The sequence below is a fragment of the Phoca vitulina genome, unplaced genomic scaffold, assembly GCF_004348235.1.
Source record: "Phoca vitulina isolate PV1807 unplaced genomic scaffold, GSC_HSeal_1.0 scaffold104, whole genome shotgun sequence".
In the NCBI taxonomy this organism is placed as follows: Eukaryota; Metazoa; Chordata; class Mammalia; order Carnivora; family Phocidae; genus Phoca; species Phoca vitulina.
In genome coordinates this window covers 1,006,511-1,022,792 of record NW_022589807.1, presented here as the reverse complement: position 1 = coordinate 1,022,792, position 16,282 = coordinate 1,006,511, and the positions used below count along the sequence as shown (strand labels likewise).

At 45.8% G+C, this 16,282-nt stretch overlaps 1 protein-coding gene across 10 annotated transcripts in view; it reads right to left on the bottom strand.

Moving 5' to 3' along the window:
* WNK2 (WNK lysine deficient protein kinase 2) overlaps positions 1 to 16,282 on the bottom strand; it is a 130,196-nt gene that overhangs the window by 58,631 nt on the left and 55,283 nt on the right. For all 10 annotated transcript variants that reach the window (XM_032397829.1, XM_032397835.1, XM_032397836.1 and 7 more), the window contains exons 12-18: positions 15,489 to 15,782; positions 14,958 to 15,013; positions 14,054 to 14,222; positions 13,853 to 13,969; positions 13,428 to 13,598; positions 13,124 to 13,169; positions 12,290 to 12,409 (exon numbers count right to left, since the gene is read on the bottom strand). In XM_032397829.1, the coding sequence (XP_032253720.1) occupies positions 12,290 to 12,409; positions 13,124 to 13,169; positions 13,428 to 13,598; positions 13,853 to 13,969; positions 14,054 to 14,222; positions 14,958 to 15,013; positions 15,489 to 15,782 (973 nt within the window). The remainder of the gene's footprint in view (positions 1 to 12,289; positions 12,410 to 13,123; positions 13,170 to 13,427; positions 13,599 to 13,852; positions 13,970 to 14,053; positions 14,223 to 14,957; positions 15,014 to 15,488; positions 15,783 to 16,282) is intronic.

Here is a 16,282-nt window from a genome sequence, read left to right as displayed (position 1 = left end):
GCAAGAATTACCAAAATGTGACACAGAGACACAAAGTGAGCAAATATCATTAGGAAAATGTCATCAAAAGACTTCCTTTACACAGAATTGCCAAAATCCTTCAATCTGCAAAGAAATACAGTACCTGTGAAGTGCAATAAAGCACACAATAAAATGAGGTATGCTTATATCAGTTATAATAGTTTTTTTGGTGGAGTCTTTATAGTTTTCTATATATGACATCATGTCATCTGCTTATAGTGATAATTCTACTTCTTCCTTTCTAATTTGGGTGCCTTTTATTTCTTTTTCTTGCCTAATTGCTGTGACTATGATTTCTAACACTATGTTAAATAAAAGTGATGAGAGTGGACATCTTTGTCTTGTTCTTGATCTTGACAAAAAGCGTTCACCTTTTCACCATTGAGTATGACATTACCTGTCGGTTGTCATATATGGCCTTTAATCTGTTGAGGTACATTTCTTCTATACCCACTTTGTTTAGAGTTTTTATCATAAATGGATACTGAGGGGCGCCTGGGTGGCTCAGTTGTTTAAGCAACTGCCTTCGGCTCGGGTCATAATCCCGGAGTCCCAGGATCAAGTCCCACATCGGGCTCCTTGCTCAGCAGGGAGTCTGCTTCTCCCTCTGACCCTCCCCTGTCATGCTCTCTCTCTCTCAAATAAATAAATAAAATCTTAAATTAAAAAAAAAAAATGGATACTGAATTTTGTCAAATGATTTTTCTGCATCTACTGATATAATTATCCTTTCTTTCGTTAATGTAGCATAAGTGTGGAACCATTCTTACATCCCTGGTATAAATCCCACTTGATTGTGGTGAATGGTTCTTTTAATGTATTGTTGAATTCAATTTGCTAATATTTTGTTGAAACTTTCTGCATCTATGTGCATCAAGGATACCGATTTGTAATTTTTTTTGTTGTTGTTAGTGTCTTTGTCTGGTTTGGTGTCAGGGTAATGCTGGCCTCACAGAAACAGTTTGGATGCATTCATTCCTCTTTGACTTTTTGGAATAGTTTGAAAAGGACAGGTACTAACTTTTTTTAAATGTTTGGTAGAATTCAAGATGGGAAGATGGCAGTGGAGTAGGAGGACCCTAGGCTCACCTAATCCCACAAATACAACTAGTTATGAAATCATCCTAAATACCCCAGAAATCTGTCTGAAGACTGGCAGAACAAATACCACAATTAAAGGTAGAGAAAAGGCCACATGAAGAGGTAGGAAGCACAGAGGAAGGACTTAGGAGAGAAACAGACAGTGGCTGCAGTGGTGGGGAAGGAGCCATGGTTGCACAGATGGGTGAGACAGACTAACATAAAGGGGAGCACATGAGGAAAACAATCCCCATAGCAATTGGCTTGGAAAGTGAGAGCGGTCAAATTTCATGAATTCTTGCAACCAGTGGGGCTTAAAGCCCGTTGTTTCAAAAGTCAGTGGGCTTGGCTGGGATAGAGCCCAGAGGGTACTGCACTGCTCTGAGAGAAGACAGGCAAACAACTCACAGACACAGTGTGGAAACAGGGATCTGAACAGTGCCCAGGCACACAGTGGGGAGGCTGTGTGCTCATCTCAGAGAATATCCCAAAGAGACATCATTCACAGAAAGACCACTCTAGGAACAAAGGAACTCTCCAGCACCATTTCCCTCCCCTGCCCCTCAGTGTAAGCATAGGGCCACCTGCAGGAACCAGCGCAGCTCAACACTCACTACCTAACTTGCTTACACCAAGCCCCACTCCAGACCATGCTCCAGAAAAAATGCACTTCCCAGTTACACCTGTCTCAGTCCCAGTACAGCGGACTCCTTCCCCCAGAAGATTGGCCTAAACCACTGCCCACACCACATCTCCCAACTTGGGAGTTTTGCAGGGCCTCTATTCTGGCAACAGTGGCGGCAAGTCTCATTTCACAAGCAGACAAGAGCACATCTAGTTAAAATGCGCCACATTCAGGCCAGGGACCAAACGCTGCCCACAGCAGACAAAGAGAGCCTCTGAAGTTGACTGCCCTGAAAAATAAAGCAGCCAGGACACAACAGCATAGCCCACAAAACACACATTGGAGACACTCCCTGAAGTCCCAGACCCTGGGGAACAGAGGACACTACATCGCAGGGCACACTACAGGACCTCTTCTTCATAAAGCCACTACCCTCAAGAAGTGGAGACATAGCTGACTTTCCTAACACACAGAAACAGGCATAGAGATGTAGACAAAACAAGAAGACAGAGGAATTTACCCCAAATGAAAGAACAGGACAAGATAACAGCTGGAGACCTAACTGAAACAGATATACGTAACATATCTGAGGGAGTATTTAAAGCAATGATCATAAGGATACTCACTGGACTTGAGAAAAGAGTGGAAGACATGACTGAGACCCTTAACAGAGATAACAAATAACATAGCAGAGGAAAGGATTCAATAAACAAAATGAGAAACATACTTGATGGAATGAACAGCAGGCTGGAAGAAGCAGAAGAATGAATTAATGACCTAGAAGACAAAATAATGAAAAGTAATCAAGCTGAACAAAATAGAGAAAAAAGAATTATGCAAAACAAGAACAGACAGAGGCAACTCAGTGACTCCATCAAAAGTAATAACATTTGTATATGAATCTCACAAGACAAAGAGAGAGAAAAGGGGGCACAAAATTTGTTTGAAGAAATAACAGCTGAAAACTTCCCTAATCTGGGGAAGGAAACAGACAACCACATCCAGGAGGCACATAGAACTCCCATCAAAATCAACAAAAGCAGATCCACACCAAGACATATTGTAATTAAAATGGCAAAATATAGTGATAAAGAAAAAATATTAAAAAACAGCAAGACAAGATAGTTACATACAAGGGAAACTGCATAAGGCTATCAGGGGATTTTTCAGCAGAAACTCTGCAGGCCAGAAGAGAGTGGCATGATATATTCAAAGTGCTAAATGAGAAAAATCTGCAACCAAGAATACTCTATCCGGCAAGGCTATCATTCATAACAGAAGGAGAGATAAAGAGTTTCCCAGACAAACAAAAGCTAAAGAAATTCATGACCACTAAACTAGCCCTGCAAGAAATATTAAAGGGGAATCTTTGAGTAGAAAGGAGACCAAGAGTGACAGTAAAAAGGTAGGAAACACAAAAGCAGTAAATATGAGTATTTTGTAAAAATTCAGTCAAGGAACTCATAAAAGAACATAAAATATGACACCATATACCTAAAATGTGGAGAGGAGTAAAGAATAGGGCCAAACTTAAATGATCACTGACTTAATATAGACTGCTGTAGGCACAAGATGTTATATACAAACCTAATGGTAACCATATGGAAAAAATGACTAACAAATATGCAAAGTATAGAAAGAAATACAAGTATGTCACTAAAGAAACCAGCAACCCACGAAAGAAAAAAAGACAACAAAGGATCAGAGAAAATCTTCAGAAATGACAAAACAAGTAATAAAATGGCAATAAACATATATCAATAGTTACTCTGAATGTAAAAGGACTAAATGCTCCAATCAAAAGACAAAGGGTGGGGCGCCTGGGTGGCTCAGTCGTTAAGTGCCTGCCTTCAGCTCAGGTCATGATCCCAGCATGCTGGGATCAAGCCCCGCATTGGGTTCCCTGCTCAGCGGGAAGCCTGCTTCTCCCTCTCCCACTCCCCCTGCTTGTGTTCCCTCTCTCGCTATATCTCTTGTCAAATAAATAAAATCTTAAAAAAAAATGAAAAGACAAAAGGTGACAGAATGGATTAAAAAAAAAAAGACCCATCTACATACTGCCTACAAAAGACTCATTTCAGACCTAAAGACACCTGCAGATTGAAAATGAGGGGATGGAGAAACATTTATCCTGCTAACGAATGTCAAAAGAAAGCTGGAGCAGCAATACTTATCTTGAACAAAATAGACTTTAAAACGAAGACTGCAACAAGAAACAAAGAGGGACGCTATATAATAATAAAGGGAACAATCCAACAAGAAGACACAACAATTGTAAATATTTATGCATCCAACATAGGAGCACCCGAATACATAAAACAGTTAATAACAAGCATAAAGGAACTCATTGATAATAATACAATAATAGTAGGGGACTTTAACATCCCACTTATATCAATGGGCCGATCATCAAAACAGAAGAGTCAACAAGGAAACATTGGCTTTGAGTGACACACTGGACAAAACGGACATAACAGATGTATACAAAACATTCCATCCTAAAACAGAATACATATTCTTTTCAAGTGCACATGGAACATTCTCCAGAATACATCACATATTAGGCCACAAAACAAGCCTCAAGAAATTAAAAAAGATCAGGGGCACCTGGGTGGCTCAGATGGTTAAGCATCTGCCTTCAGCTCGGGTCATGATCCCAGGGTCCTGGGATCGAGCCCCACATCGGGCTCCTGGCTCAGCGGGGAGCCTGCTTCTCCCTCTCCCTCTGCCTCTCTCCCTGCTCATGCTTTCTCTCTCTCTCTCTTTATCTCTGTGTCTCAAATGAATAAATAAAATCTAAAAAAAAAAAAAAAAAGAAATTAAAAAAGATCAGTCATACCATGCACTTTTTCTGACTACAACACTATGAAACTATAAGTCAACCACAAGAAAAAAACCCAGAAAGACCACAAAAACATGGAGGTTAAATAACACGCTACTGAATAATGAATGGGTCAAACAGGAAATAAAAGAGGAAATTTTTAAAGCACATGAAAACAAATGACAATGAAAACACAACAGTCCAAAACCTTTCGGATGTAGAAAAAGTGGTTCTAAGAGGGACGTATGTAGCAATAAAAGCCTACCTCAAGAAGAAAATTCTCAAATAAACAACCTAACCATACACTTAAAGGAGCTAGAAAACAAACAAACAAACAAAACCTAAAACCAGCAAAAGGGAGGAAATAATAACGATTAGAGAAGACATAAATGATATAGAAACTAAAAAAAAACAGTAGAACAGATCAATGAAACCAGGTCCTGTTCTTTGAAAAAAATCAGTAAGAAAAAAAAGGACTCAAATAAATAAAATCAAAATGAGAGAAGAGAAATAACAACCAACACCGCAGAAATAAATACAAACAATTATAAAAGAATACTATGAAAAACTATATGTCCACAAATTGGACAACCTAGAAGAAATGGATAAATTCCTAGAAAAATAACCTCCCAAAACTGAATCAGGAAGAAATAGAAAATTTTAACAGATGGATTATCAGCAAAGAAATTCAATCAGTAATCAAAAAACTCCCAACAAACACAAGTCTCAACAACAAAAGTCCAGGACCAGATGGCTGCACAGGTGAATATTACCATTTAAAGAAGAGTTAATACCTATTCTTCTCAAACTATTCAAACTATTCCAAAAAATAGAAGAGGAAGGGAAACTTCAAAATTCATTCTATGAGGCCAGCATATCCATTATACCAAAGCCAGAAAAAGGCAACACTAAAAAAGAACTACAGGCCAATATCCCTGACGAACACAGATCCAAAAATCCTCAACAAAATACTAGCAAACTGAATCCAACAATACATTTTTTAAAAACTCATTCACCATGATCAACTGGGATTTATTCCTGGGCTGCAAGTTGGTTCAATATTGGGAAATCAATCAACATGATACATCACACATCAGTAAAAGAAAGAATAAGAACCATATGATCATTTTAGTAGATGCAGAAAAAGCATGAGACAAAGCACAACAACTATTCATGATAAAAACCTTCAACAAAGTAGGTTTGGAGGGAACATACCTCAACATAATAAAGACCATACATGAAAAATCTACAGCTGGGGCACCTGGGTGGTTCAGTTGGTTAAGCGTCTGACTCCTGGTTTTGGCTCAGGTCATGATCTCAAGGTCGTGAGATCGAGCCCTACATTGGACTCTGCACTCAGCAGGAATCTGATTGAGATTCTCTCTTTCCCCCTGCTCCTCCTCCCCTCTCTAAAATAAATAAATAAATAAATCTTTAAAAAAAAGAAAAATCTACAGCTAACATCATCCTCAATAGAGAAAAACTGAAAGCCTTTCCCCTAAGGTCAGGAATAAGATAAGGATGTCTAATGTCGCCACTTTTACTCATCATAGTAATGGGAGTCCTAACCACAGCAATCAGACAAGAAAAAGAAATAAAAGGCATCCAAATCAGCAAGGAAGAAGTCAAACTTTCACTATCCGCAGATGACATGATACTCTATAGAAAACCTGAAAGACTCCACCAAAAAATTGCTAGAACTGATACACAAATTCAGTAAAGTCACAGGATACAAAATCAACATACAGAAATCTGTTTCATTTCTATACACCGATAATGAAGCAGCAGAAAGAGACAAAGCGATCAATCCCATTTACAACTGCAACAAAAATAATGATACCTAGGAATAAACCTAACCAAAGAGGTGAAAGACCTATACCCTGCAAACTATAAAACACTGATGAAGGAAACTGAAGAGGACACAAAGAAATGTAAACACATTCCGTGCTCATGGATTGGAAGAATATTTAAAATGTCCATACCACCCAAAGCAATCTACACATTTAATGCAATCCTTATCAAAATACCAACAGCATTTTTCACAGAACCAGAACAAACAATCCTAAAATTTGTTAGGGAACCACAGAAGTCCCAAGCCAAAGCAGTCTTGAAAAAGAAAAGCTGGAGGTCTCACAATTCCAGACTTTAAGTTATATTACAAAGTTGTAATAATCACAACAGTATGATATTGGCACCAAAACAGACACATAGATCAATAGGAACAGAACAGAAAACCCAGAAATAAACCCACAATTATAAGGTCAATTAATCTTTGACAGAACAGGAAAGAATATCCAATAGGAAAATGACAGTCTCTTCAACAAATTGTGCTGGGAAAACTGGACAGCTACATGAAAACAAGTTAACTGGACCATTTTCTTACACCATACACAAAAATAAATTAAAAATGGATGAAAGACCTAAATGTGAGACCTGAAACCATAAAAATCCTAGAAGGGAGCACAGGCAGTACGTTCTCTGACATCAGCCATAGCAACATTTTTCTAGACACGTCTCCTGAGGTAAGGGAAACAAAAGCAAAAATAAACTATTGGAACTTCATCAAAATAAAAAGCTTCTGCACAGCAAAGGAAACAACAAAACTAAAAAAGGCAACCTATGGAATGGGAGAAAGTATTTGCAAATGACACATCTGATAAATGGTTAGTATCCAAAATATATAAAGAACTTATAAAATCAACACCCAAAAAAGAAATAATCTAATTAAAAATTGGCAGAAGACATAAACATTTCTCCAAAGACAACATACAGGTGGTCAACAGACACATGAAAAGATGCCCAACACCACTCATCATCAGGGCAATACAAATCAGAACTACAAGGAGATATCACCTCATACCTGTCAAAATGGCTAATATCAACAACAAAAGAAACAAGTGTTGCAACAGCAAGGATGTGGAGAAAAAGGAACCCTTGTGCACTAACGGTGGGAATGAAAACTGGTGCAGCCACTTTGGAAAACAGTATGGAGGTTCCTCAAAAAGTTAAAAAATAGAACTACCCTATGATCCAGCAATTGCACTACTGGGTATTTATCCAAAGAAATATAAAAACACTAATTCAAAAGGATATATGTACTCTGACATTTACAGCAGCAGTATTTATAACAGCCAAATTATGGAAGTGGCCCAAGAATCCACCAGCTGATGAATGGATAAAGAAAATGTAGTGTGTGCACATATATACAATGGAATATTATTCAGCCATAAAAAAGAATGAAATCTTGCCATTCACAGTAACATGGATAGAGCTAGAGAGCATTAACACTAAGTGAAATAATTCAGTAAGAGAAAGACAAATAACATACGATCCCACTCATATATGGAATTTAAGAAAAAAATGAGCAAAGGGAAAAAGAGAAAGGCAAACCAAGAAACAGACTCTTAACTACAGAAAACAAACTCAGGGATCACAGGGGAGGTGGGTGGGGGATGGGTGAAATCAGTGATGGGGATTAAAGAGGGTACTTGTGATGAGCCCCAGGTGATTAAAATAAAAATTTTAAAAATTAAAATTAAAAAATTTGAGTATCACTCAAAAAAAAGTTATTTTGATTCCAATGTTGTTGACATACAGTATTATATTAGTTTCAGATGTACTTTCCCTGGTTTCTTAAGGTAGAAGTATAAATAACTGAATTGAAATTTTTGTTGTTTTATAAGTATTTCTTGCTATAAATTGCTCTCTATATAAAACTTCAGCTGCAGGGGCGCCTGGGTGACTCAGTCGTTAAGTGTCTGCCTTCGGCTCAGGTCATGATCCCAGGGTTCTGGGATTGAGCCCCGCATCGGGCTCCCTGCTCAACGGAGAGCCTGCTTCTCGCTCTCCCTCTGCCTGCCACTCTGCCTGCTTGTGCTATCTCTGTTAAAAAGATAAATAAAAATCTTTAAATAAAAAAAAAACTTAAACTGCAGACGTTTTGTTGTAGTTTGTTTTTATTTTCTTAATAAAAAACTTATATTTCCCTTATGAGAAAAATTAATAAAATAAATGTTTGGTAGAATTCACCTGAAGCTTTCTGATCCTGGACTTTTGTTTTTGGGCAGACTTTTTAAATTACTGATTCAATTTCATTACTTGTAGTCAGTCTATTCAGATTTTCTATTTCTTTGTGATTCAGTCTTGGAAGGTTAGGTGTTCTAGGAATTTATCCATTTTTTTCTAGGTTGTAATGTTGTTTTTGTTGCTATTTTTTATTCCTGGTAATCTTCTTTGCTCTAAAATCTATTTTGTAGGATATTAAATAGTCATGCCAATGATCTTTTGATTGGTGTTTGCATGGTATATCTTCACCATGCTTTTTCTTTAAACCCACTTATACCATTACATTTGAAGTTTCTTATAGGTAGCAAATAATTAGGTCGGGTTTTCTTTTAATCTACTCTCACAATCTCTGTCTTTTAAGTGATGTGCTAAGACCACTTACATGTAATTCAATTACTGTTATGTTTAGATGTAGGTCTATGATTTGTTTGTTCCCTGTTCCCCTCTTTTAAAAAATCCTCTTTCTTCTTTCTTTCCTTTTTTTTGGGGGGGGGGTTCTTTTTTTGTATTATATCTTTATCCATTATAATTTTGACTACATTGTTTTCTATAATTCTTTTAGCGATTGCCATAGGAATTACAAAATGCATACTTAACTTTCCACAGTCTACTTAGAATCAGTATTTTACCACTTCAGTCGGAATGTAGAAATACTTTCGACATCGAGGTCATTTCCTCTGGCTGCTTTCACAATTTTTTATCTTTATTTCTCAGCAGTTTATGATGTGCCCAGGTATGGATTTCTTTGGGTTTATACTTTTTGGGATTCATTCAGCTCCTTCGATCTATAGGTTTGTCTTTCACCAAATTTGGGAAGTTTTCCACATTATTTCCTCAAGTGTTTTTTCAGCATTGCGCTCTTTCTCTTCTGCTTCTGGGACTGAGGACACAAATGTTAGACCTCCATTTCTGTTCCACAGCCCGTGAAGCTCTATTCATTTTTTTCTAAGTTCTGATTAGTTCAGGTATCTTAGTTTTCAGTTTTTGAGTTTCCATATGTCTCCTCTTTGTATCCCACTTCTTCACAGATACTTCCCACTTTAACATTTGTTTCAAGAACGTTTGTGACTGCTTGTTGAAGCATATTTACAATAGTTTCTTTAAAGTCTCTGTGAGATCATCCCAACATCTATTTTATCTTGCCATTGCTAAGTGTTGGCTGTCCTTTTCCAAAGCAAGTTGGCATTTTTATGGTTTTTCATTTGATAAGTATTTGGATTGCACTGGTTGAATCAGACTGGATTGGATTTTGAATATTATGAGACCCTAAGTCTGTTTACATCCTATGGTGATAGGCTGATATTTTTCCTTTAGCAAGCAACTGACCTACTTAGATTCAAGCTGAGAGTTACAACTCATCTTCTATGACCTGTGGCTATAACATCAGTTTAGTTGTCAGTGTCTTTGCAGTTCTAATCTGACCTGAAACATGTGTGTAGCACTCAGGGGCCAGTCTATCCATCACCTCAGTTCTCAGTTTATTATATGCTAATTAAAATCAGATCCATACACGCACAGGTCAGGGGCAAACCCAGGAGTTCATCAACAACTTTATGGGGTTGCTTTCCCAAGCTCCTCCTTTCTGCGTGATTTCCCTGATCCATGGGACTCCCCTTTCCAGCTCCCTAGAGAGAACCCATTCACTTCCACAACTGTGAGGAGCAGAGCCAAGTGGCCGGAGAACAGAAAGTGAAAAAAAGCAATGGGTTTTGGTTCTATAACCTTTGAGCCCTGGCTCCACCCAGCAGAGAAGGGCTCTCCCTTATATCACCATGTTGGCTCCTGTTACTGCTGCTACCCGTCAGAACTGTCATGGACTAGGGCACAAGACAAGGGGGAAGAAAACAGCGAGGGACCCACACCATGCTCTGAGCTTTAGGAGTTCCTTCTTCTTCCTGCTCTGCAAGCCAGAACTAGTGGGCATCTCCTGGAGCGTCCCTGTCTGCACCCAGCATTCACTCCCAGGCTTCATGCTGCCCTGAGGCATCAGAGGGAAATGCCAAGCTCACCACTAGCCCAGGAATCCCTGGAATTTTGGTGCACTTCCCCATCCTCCTGTTGCTACTTACTTCCCAAGTCTCAAAGAGCTGTGCTCTGCACTGGCCCCGGCATAGAGCTAGCTTCAGGAAGTGAAGGGCTGGTGTTGTGTGCACACTCCATCTTACCCAGAACCAAAATCTCTGCCTATTTTTTACTATGAGTCAGTGTGTTCATAAAGTTGTACAACTGTGAGGTCCAGACAGTGCTACCTTCCTGCAGAAAGGACCTGAGTGCTTCTGCCTAAGCACACAGCAGGCACCCCGAGGTCACCCTAATGCGGGCACCAAGCTGAGGCAGCTCCTCTCTCTGCCTGGCCTGTCACTTCGCCAGCAGGACTCAGCCCCTTTTCTCGGGGCTGGTGAGCTGTCAAAGCTTCAGTGCTCAGCCTCTCAGTCACCCTGCAGGAATGGGAACTGCCCCCAGGGGAGCAGACCCAGCACTGGGCTCCCTTTAATCCTGGTCTCCATCCCACCCTGGGCCCTGGCCTGATCTGCACTGTCCTCAGATGCCCAAATACCTTCAAGCCGACGATCTTTATAATTCATCCAACTTCTCTGATCATCCTCAGTGTTCATCTGAATGAACAGGTCTGCCATCCCTGGAAGTAGCTAATTTTTTTTTTTTTTTCCAAATAAACTGGCTCCAAAAGGTTTCCTGAGATCAGTGCACAGATGAGGGAACTAGGGCTTACCTTGGGCACGTCCCATGAATCACTGCAGCACACCAAAAATCAGCTTTATTTCTAGAAGGATCTTCCCCCCCAGTTAACTATGTATGTATGCATTAAAATCAAGTAGTAGTTGAGCATATTCTTATTTTAAAAACTGAGCCACTGCAGACAATGCTGCTGCCCCCCTGATCCTTCACCCAGGTTGGGACAGACCCTTTATCTGAGGTCACCAGGTCTCTGTTATTGGCTCCGCTGGGATTTTATTATTAGGGTGACCTTTTCCCCATAAGAACAAATCTCCAAAAGTACGATGGAAGTCATTGGGAGCACAGGATACAAAATGAAAAATGATTTACAAATATTCTTCACAAATATGCTATAAAGTTAGGTCGTTACATAATTGGCAACTTTTTCCTGCCAGCTTACAGGAAATTAAACCTAAAATCTGTCCAAGTGACTATTTTCAGCCTCCCAAGGGACCAAAGAATCAGGATTTAACCGACAGCCCCAAGGGCAAGCTTGCTGGCATCTGTCCACACAGGGGCAGATCAATATCAGGCAGATTTCCTTGGGAACAATCTAAAATCAGAGTTTTAGCACTGAAAGGGACTTTCCCACCCCACCCCCAGAACAAGCAGAGCCAGGAGGAGCATGTCCCTGCAGGTGGGTCACACAGAGTGAAGGAGTGAGAGGTGGGAGCCACGTGCCCACACTGGTAAGAGAGAGCAAGGGCAGAGACCTCCCAGTACACTCCTGAGCAGTCCGGGTGTGTCCCCTGCACCATGAAGGTAAGGACTGGCTCAAGCCTGTGTGCCACCTTGACTGGGCTCATTAGGAGGAAAACCAGGCTAGGGATGCAGACATGACGTGGTCCCAGGCTGCTCTGGGCTGCAGGGTGACTGTACTGGGGGGAGCCAGCACGCCACGTTACCAGGGAGAAGGGCTTGGAACTTCCAGCTGCTCCTACCTTGGCTGGCTTCTGGCTGCACGGAGCTTGGAGGAAGTGGGGGCGAAGATTCAGGGGCCTCCACCGCTGGGTGCTCAGCCACTGGACAGATGATGAACCACCGCTTCCCTGTGTGCAGGACTATGGAGCAGGGCAAAAGCAGCAAGGGAGACCAAGTGAATTTCTCCCGTGGCCAACGGGACCCCCCACCATTGGCACCAGACCTGCACTGGGGAACTCACACCAGTGGGGGGGCATATGCAGCCCAGTCAGGGGCTACTGGCAGGGCTCACACAACACCCCCACACACAGGCTTAGCTCCTGGGATGCCTGCAGTGCCGTCAGCGAAGGGTAATGCCAGCCGGGGCCACAGGAAGCAGCGGTGAGTCCACACCGCGCTCAGTCCCCACCAACACCAGGCCCAGCTCCTCAGGTCAGCCCTGCCCACACCTGGGGAGACGCTCCCCACGCACTGCAGCAACCACCCCCACCCCTGGTGATGACCAAACCCCCTTACGATATGCTCAGTGGGGCTGATCAAATGCCCACTAAAAGACAGAAAAAGAATGGGGATGGAGGGCGCCTGGGTGGCTCAGTTGGTTAAGCGACTGCCTTCGGCTCAGGTCATGATCCTGGAGTCCCGGGATCGAGTCCCGCATCAGGCTCCCTGCTCAGCAGGGAGTCTGCTTCTCCCTCTGACCCTCCCCCCTCTCATGCTCTCTCTCTATCTCATTCTCTCTCTTAAATAAATAAATAAAATCTTTAAAAAAAAAAAAAAAAAAAAAGAATGGGGATGGAAATGCCTCCTCCAAAGATGTGTCTGGCTGGCAGACGGGGCCCAGAAGGCAGACGTACCGTTCTGCTGATACACAGGAGCGTTTGCCTGGGACTGGGGACTCTCCTGGTGGAGGTAAAGGGTCAGAAATCAGCAGACCACACGGAACAAGGACTTCCTGCAGAGCACAGCGTGGCCTCAAAACATCCGAGGGGCCTCTGGAGCTCTGAGGTTTCCCACCGAACTGAAGGTGCCCACCCTCCCGGCCACCTCACCCAACACTGCGTGACTCACAGGCACCTGGGCAGCCCTCGTGTGCACAAAGCCTAGGTTTAGGGCGTCAGCAAGCCCTGGCCCTCCCGGGAGCCCACACCCGGGACTCACCTCCCTGGTGCCCAGGCCGCAGGTGCTGGGGTGCGGTGGGCTCGTCCCAGGGTCAGAGCCACGGTCGATGTCTGTGTCCTCACTGAGCATGTCCTCTGCCTTGTCCATGACGTCTTTCATCTGTTCGATGAACGTCTCCCGCTCAGCCTGCAGGATGAAATCGTGCTCCACCTGCAAGAGCACAGGGAACGCTGCTGGGGGGGCCGCGGGCGGGGTGCGTGCCGGTTCTTCCCTGGTGGATCTACTTCACTTCTGCTCTGCACTCAGCCCGAGAGGGGAGCCCCAGCCAGGGGGCTGGCTCCACGAGAGAGGCAGCCCTCGAGGTGACGGGCCAGCACCGCCTGGGGCGGGCAGCCACCTGCAGAGGCCAGGGGCCCCCCGGACAGGAGACGGCCTTGCCGGCCCGCGAAGGCACCCGACCTCACCATGTAGGTGGCAATCTCATCAGGCGCGTCCCCGTCCAGGTCGAACTTGAACGTCACCATTTTGTGGTTGTGTGTCTCTAGCTGGCACTCCACCATCTTGTCGCCCGTGTTGCACACCTACGGGACACTCAGGTGGTGAGACCAGGAGCGGGCTGCGTCCGGGGAGCCCCGCACCACCGGCCCGCCCTGCCGGCCACTCACATTCAGGATGGTCAGCCGGGGGCGGCTGGCTCTCTCCTGGCGGGAGCGCGCGCGTGTCGACCGGCGGTGATGTTTCCGGGCGGCCCTGCCTTCCAGCCGCCCTCCGCCGAACGCACCCTCACAGCTGTCACTCGTCTCTCTGCCAGAGGGCACGTCGGACCCTCCGTAGCTGTGTGGAGACCAAGAGCGTGACAGCAATCTGCAGAGAGCCTCACGCGGGAAGCGTGGATTTTCAGGAATGGCCAGAAAACCTGGAGGGCCCGAAGCCAGCCTTGACCCCACCTTCGGGGCCCCCAGCCCCTTCTGCTGCAGTTCTGTCTTGGGTAGCACTGGTGTCGTGGGGAATGGGTGGGCTGTCTGACCCGGGACCTCTGTCCTCTCTGACTCCTGACCTGTGACTCAGGCCCCACGGGCTCGCAGAAAGTGACAGGATTAAGAAAATCCTCCCCTGTGCCTCAGTTTCCCCATCTGTGTAACAGCAACGGGAGCTCGACAACCCCCTGGGACGGCCACTGCCCACATCCAATCCCTCCCCAGCCGTGACATGTTCTGTGACGACGGGTGGCCGGCAGCCACGGTGCCGGGGGGCCTGGGGGTGGGCCAGACTGCCCTGCCCTCCCATCCTCTGCTGGCCCCCAGGCCTGCTGACTCTCTGTCCACTGCCTCTCCCCCGTAGAACATCGCGGCACCACAGACAGGCACTAGGATCAGGACACGGACGGGAGCACGAGACAGCCAGAGCCCAGAGGACCAGGTCGGGCTTGGAAACGGGTGACACCACTAGAAGCCCTGACTCGTGAGGGGAAGGTGCGGTGGGCGTCGGTGCGAAGCGCAGTGGGTGGGCTGAGCGCAGGGTGAGCCCACGGCCGCCCCCACCGTCCCCAGGGGCCAACGGGGCCGTTACCTCTCGCAGCTCTGCGGGGGCGGGGGGCCGGGCTGCTTGTCCTGGGAGGCCTGCTCCTGAAACAAAACCGCGGACAGGAGGACGCGTCACGGTGGTAGAGCCGCACGCAGACTGCTGTCTCCCCACCTCCCCGGCCGGAGAGCCGACCACGTGAGGACGGTATGAGGGTTTTTATCTTGTGGAGTTCCTAAAGGTGGGGGCTCCTCCTTGGCCAACATGTTAACCCACTTTGATTTTCCCCACTGGCGAGCACATGGGCCCAGGAAGGCTTGCCACCGGCCTTCCCGCCACCCCTGAGGGAAGGCCCCGCAAATCCACGTGTAAACACCACGCTCTCCAGCGGCATGCGTTCAAGGAAAGCCTGACATTCAGGGACAGCGGAGGACAGTTAGAACAGCGGGCCCAGGGCACACACTTCCATCTTCCCGAGCGCTTCGCGACTTCCAGAGCTGAGACCTGATACCACCGCACGGGGGGCCGCTGGGGTCAGGGTCAGGGTCAGGGGCTGAGCCCGAGGGCAGGGGCACACACCTCTGGGGCCGGCTCCACTGTCAGCTGCACGGCCGGGCAGGGGCCGGTAATCCCGGGCCCGGTGGGCGGCGGTGGGCGGGTAGCAGGCGGCAGGAGCGGGGTGGTCTGGATGGGCAGGCCCTGAGAAGCAGCCACCACCGCAGGGGCCAGGGAGCTGGGGAGCTGAGGCAGCTCGGGGACAGCGGGCGGCAACACTTCCGGCAGAGGTGGGGAGAGGACGGTGGCTGGCGCAGGCGCCACGGGGACCTGGGCGGTGACGTCTGTAGCGTATGGAGGCAGGTGGCCAAGCAGGACCTGGGGACACAGGGGACAGGGATGCCAGTCAGAGACTGGCCACACCTCTGCCCAGGGTCCTGGACCAAGGCGGGCGAGCACACCCATAATCCCTCTCCAATACACCCACGGCCGCAGAGCGCCTTAGCACCCAGATTCGGCAGAAACTCTCGGGTCCCTGTTTGCGTACAATCAAACCTAAAACCACACTTTATGAACCCGTAGCTGAATCCAGCTGAAGCTCCACGGGTGGCATGTACTTAGCACCAAACACGGCCCCCCACTGCCACCCAAGGGGCTTGACCCACACGCTGCCCCCTTTCCCAACCTGTCAGCCACACTCAAGAGGGAGCCGGGGACCTTGGCCTTCGGTGGGCTGGACTCCTCACGGTCCCCTCTGTGAAAGCTCCTGGTGGGACGGTTGAGACAAGTGGAAGGAGGGCCCCCCCCCCCCGTGTAGACGAGCGGGAGCCTCCATCCCGCCCTACCTCCGGGATGAGGTCAGCAACGGGCAGGCCCAC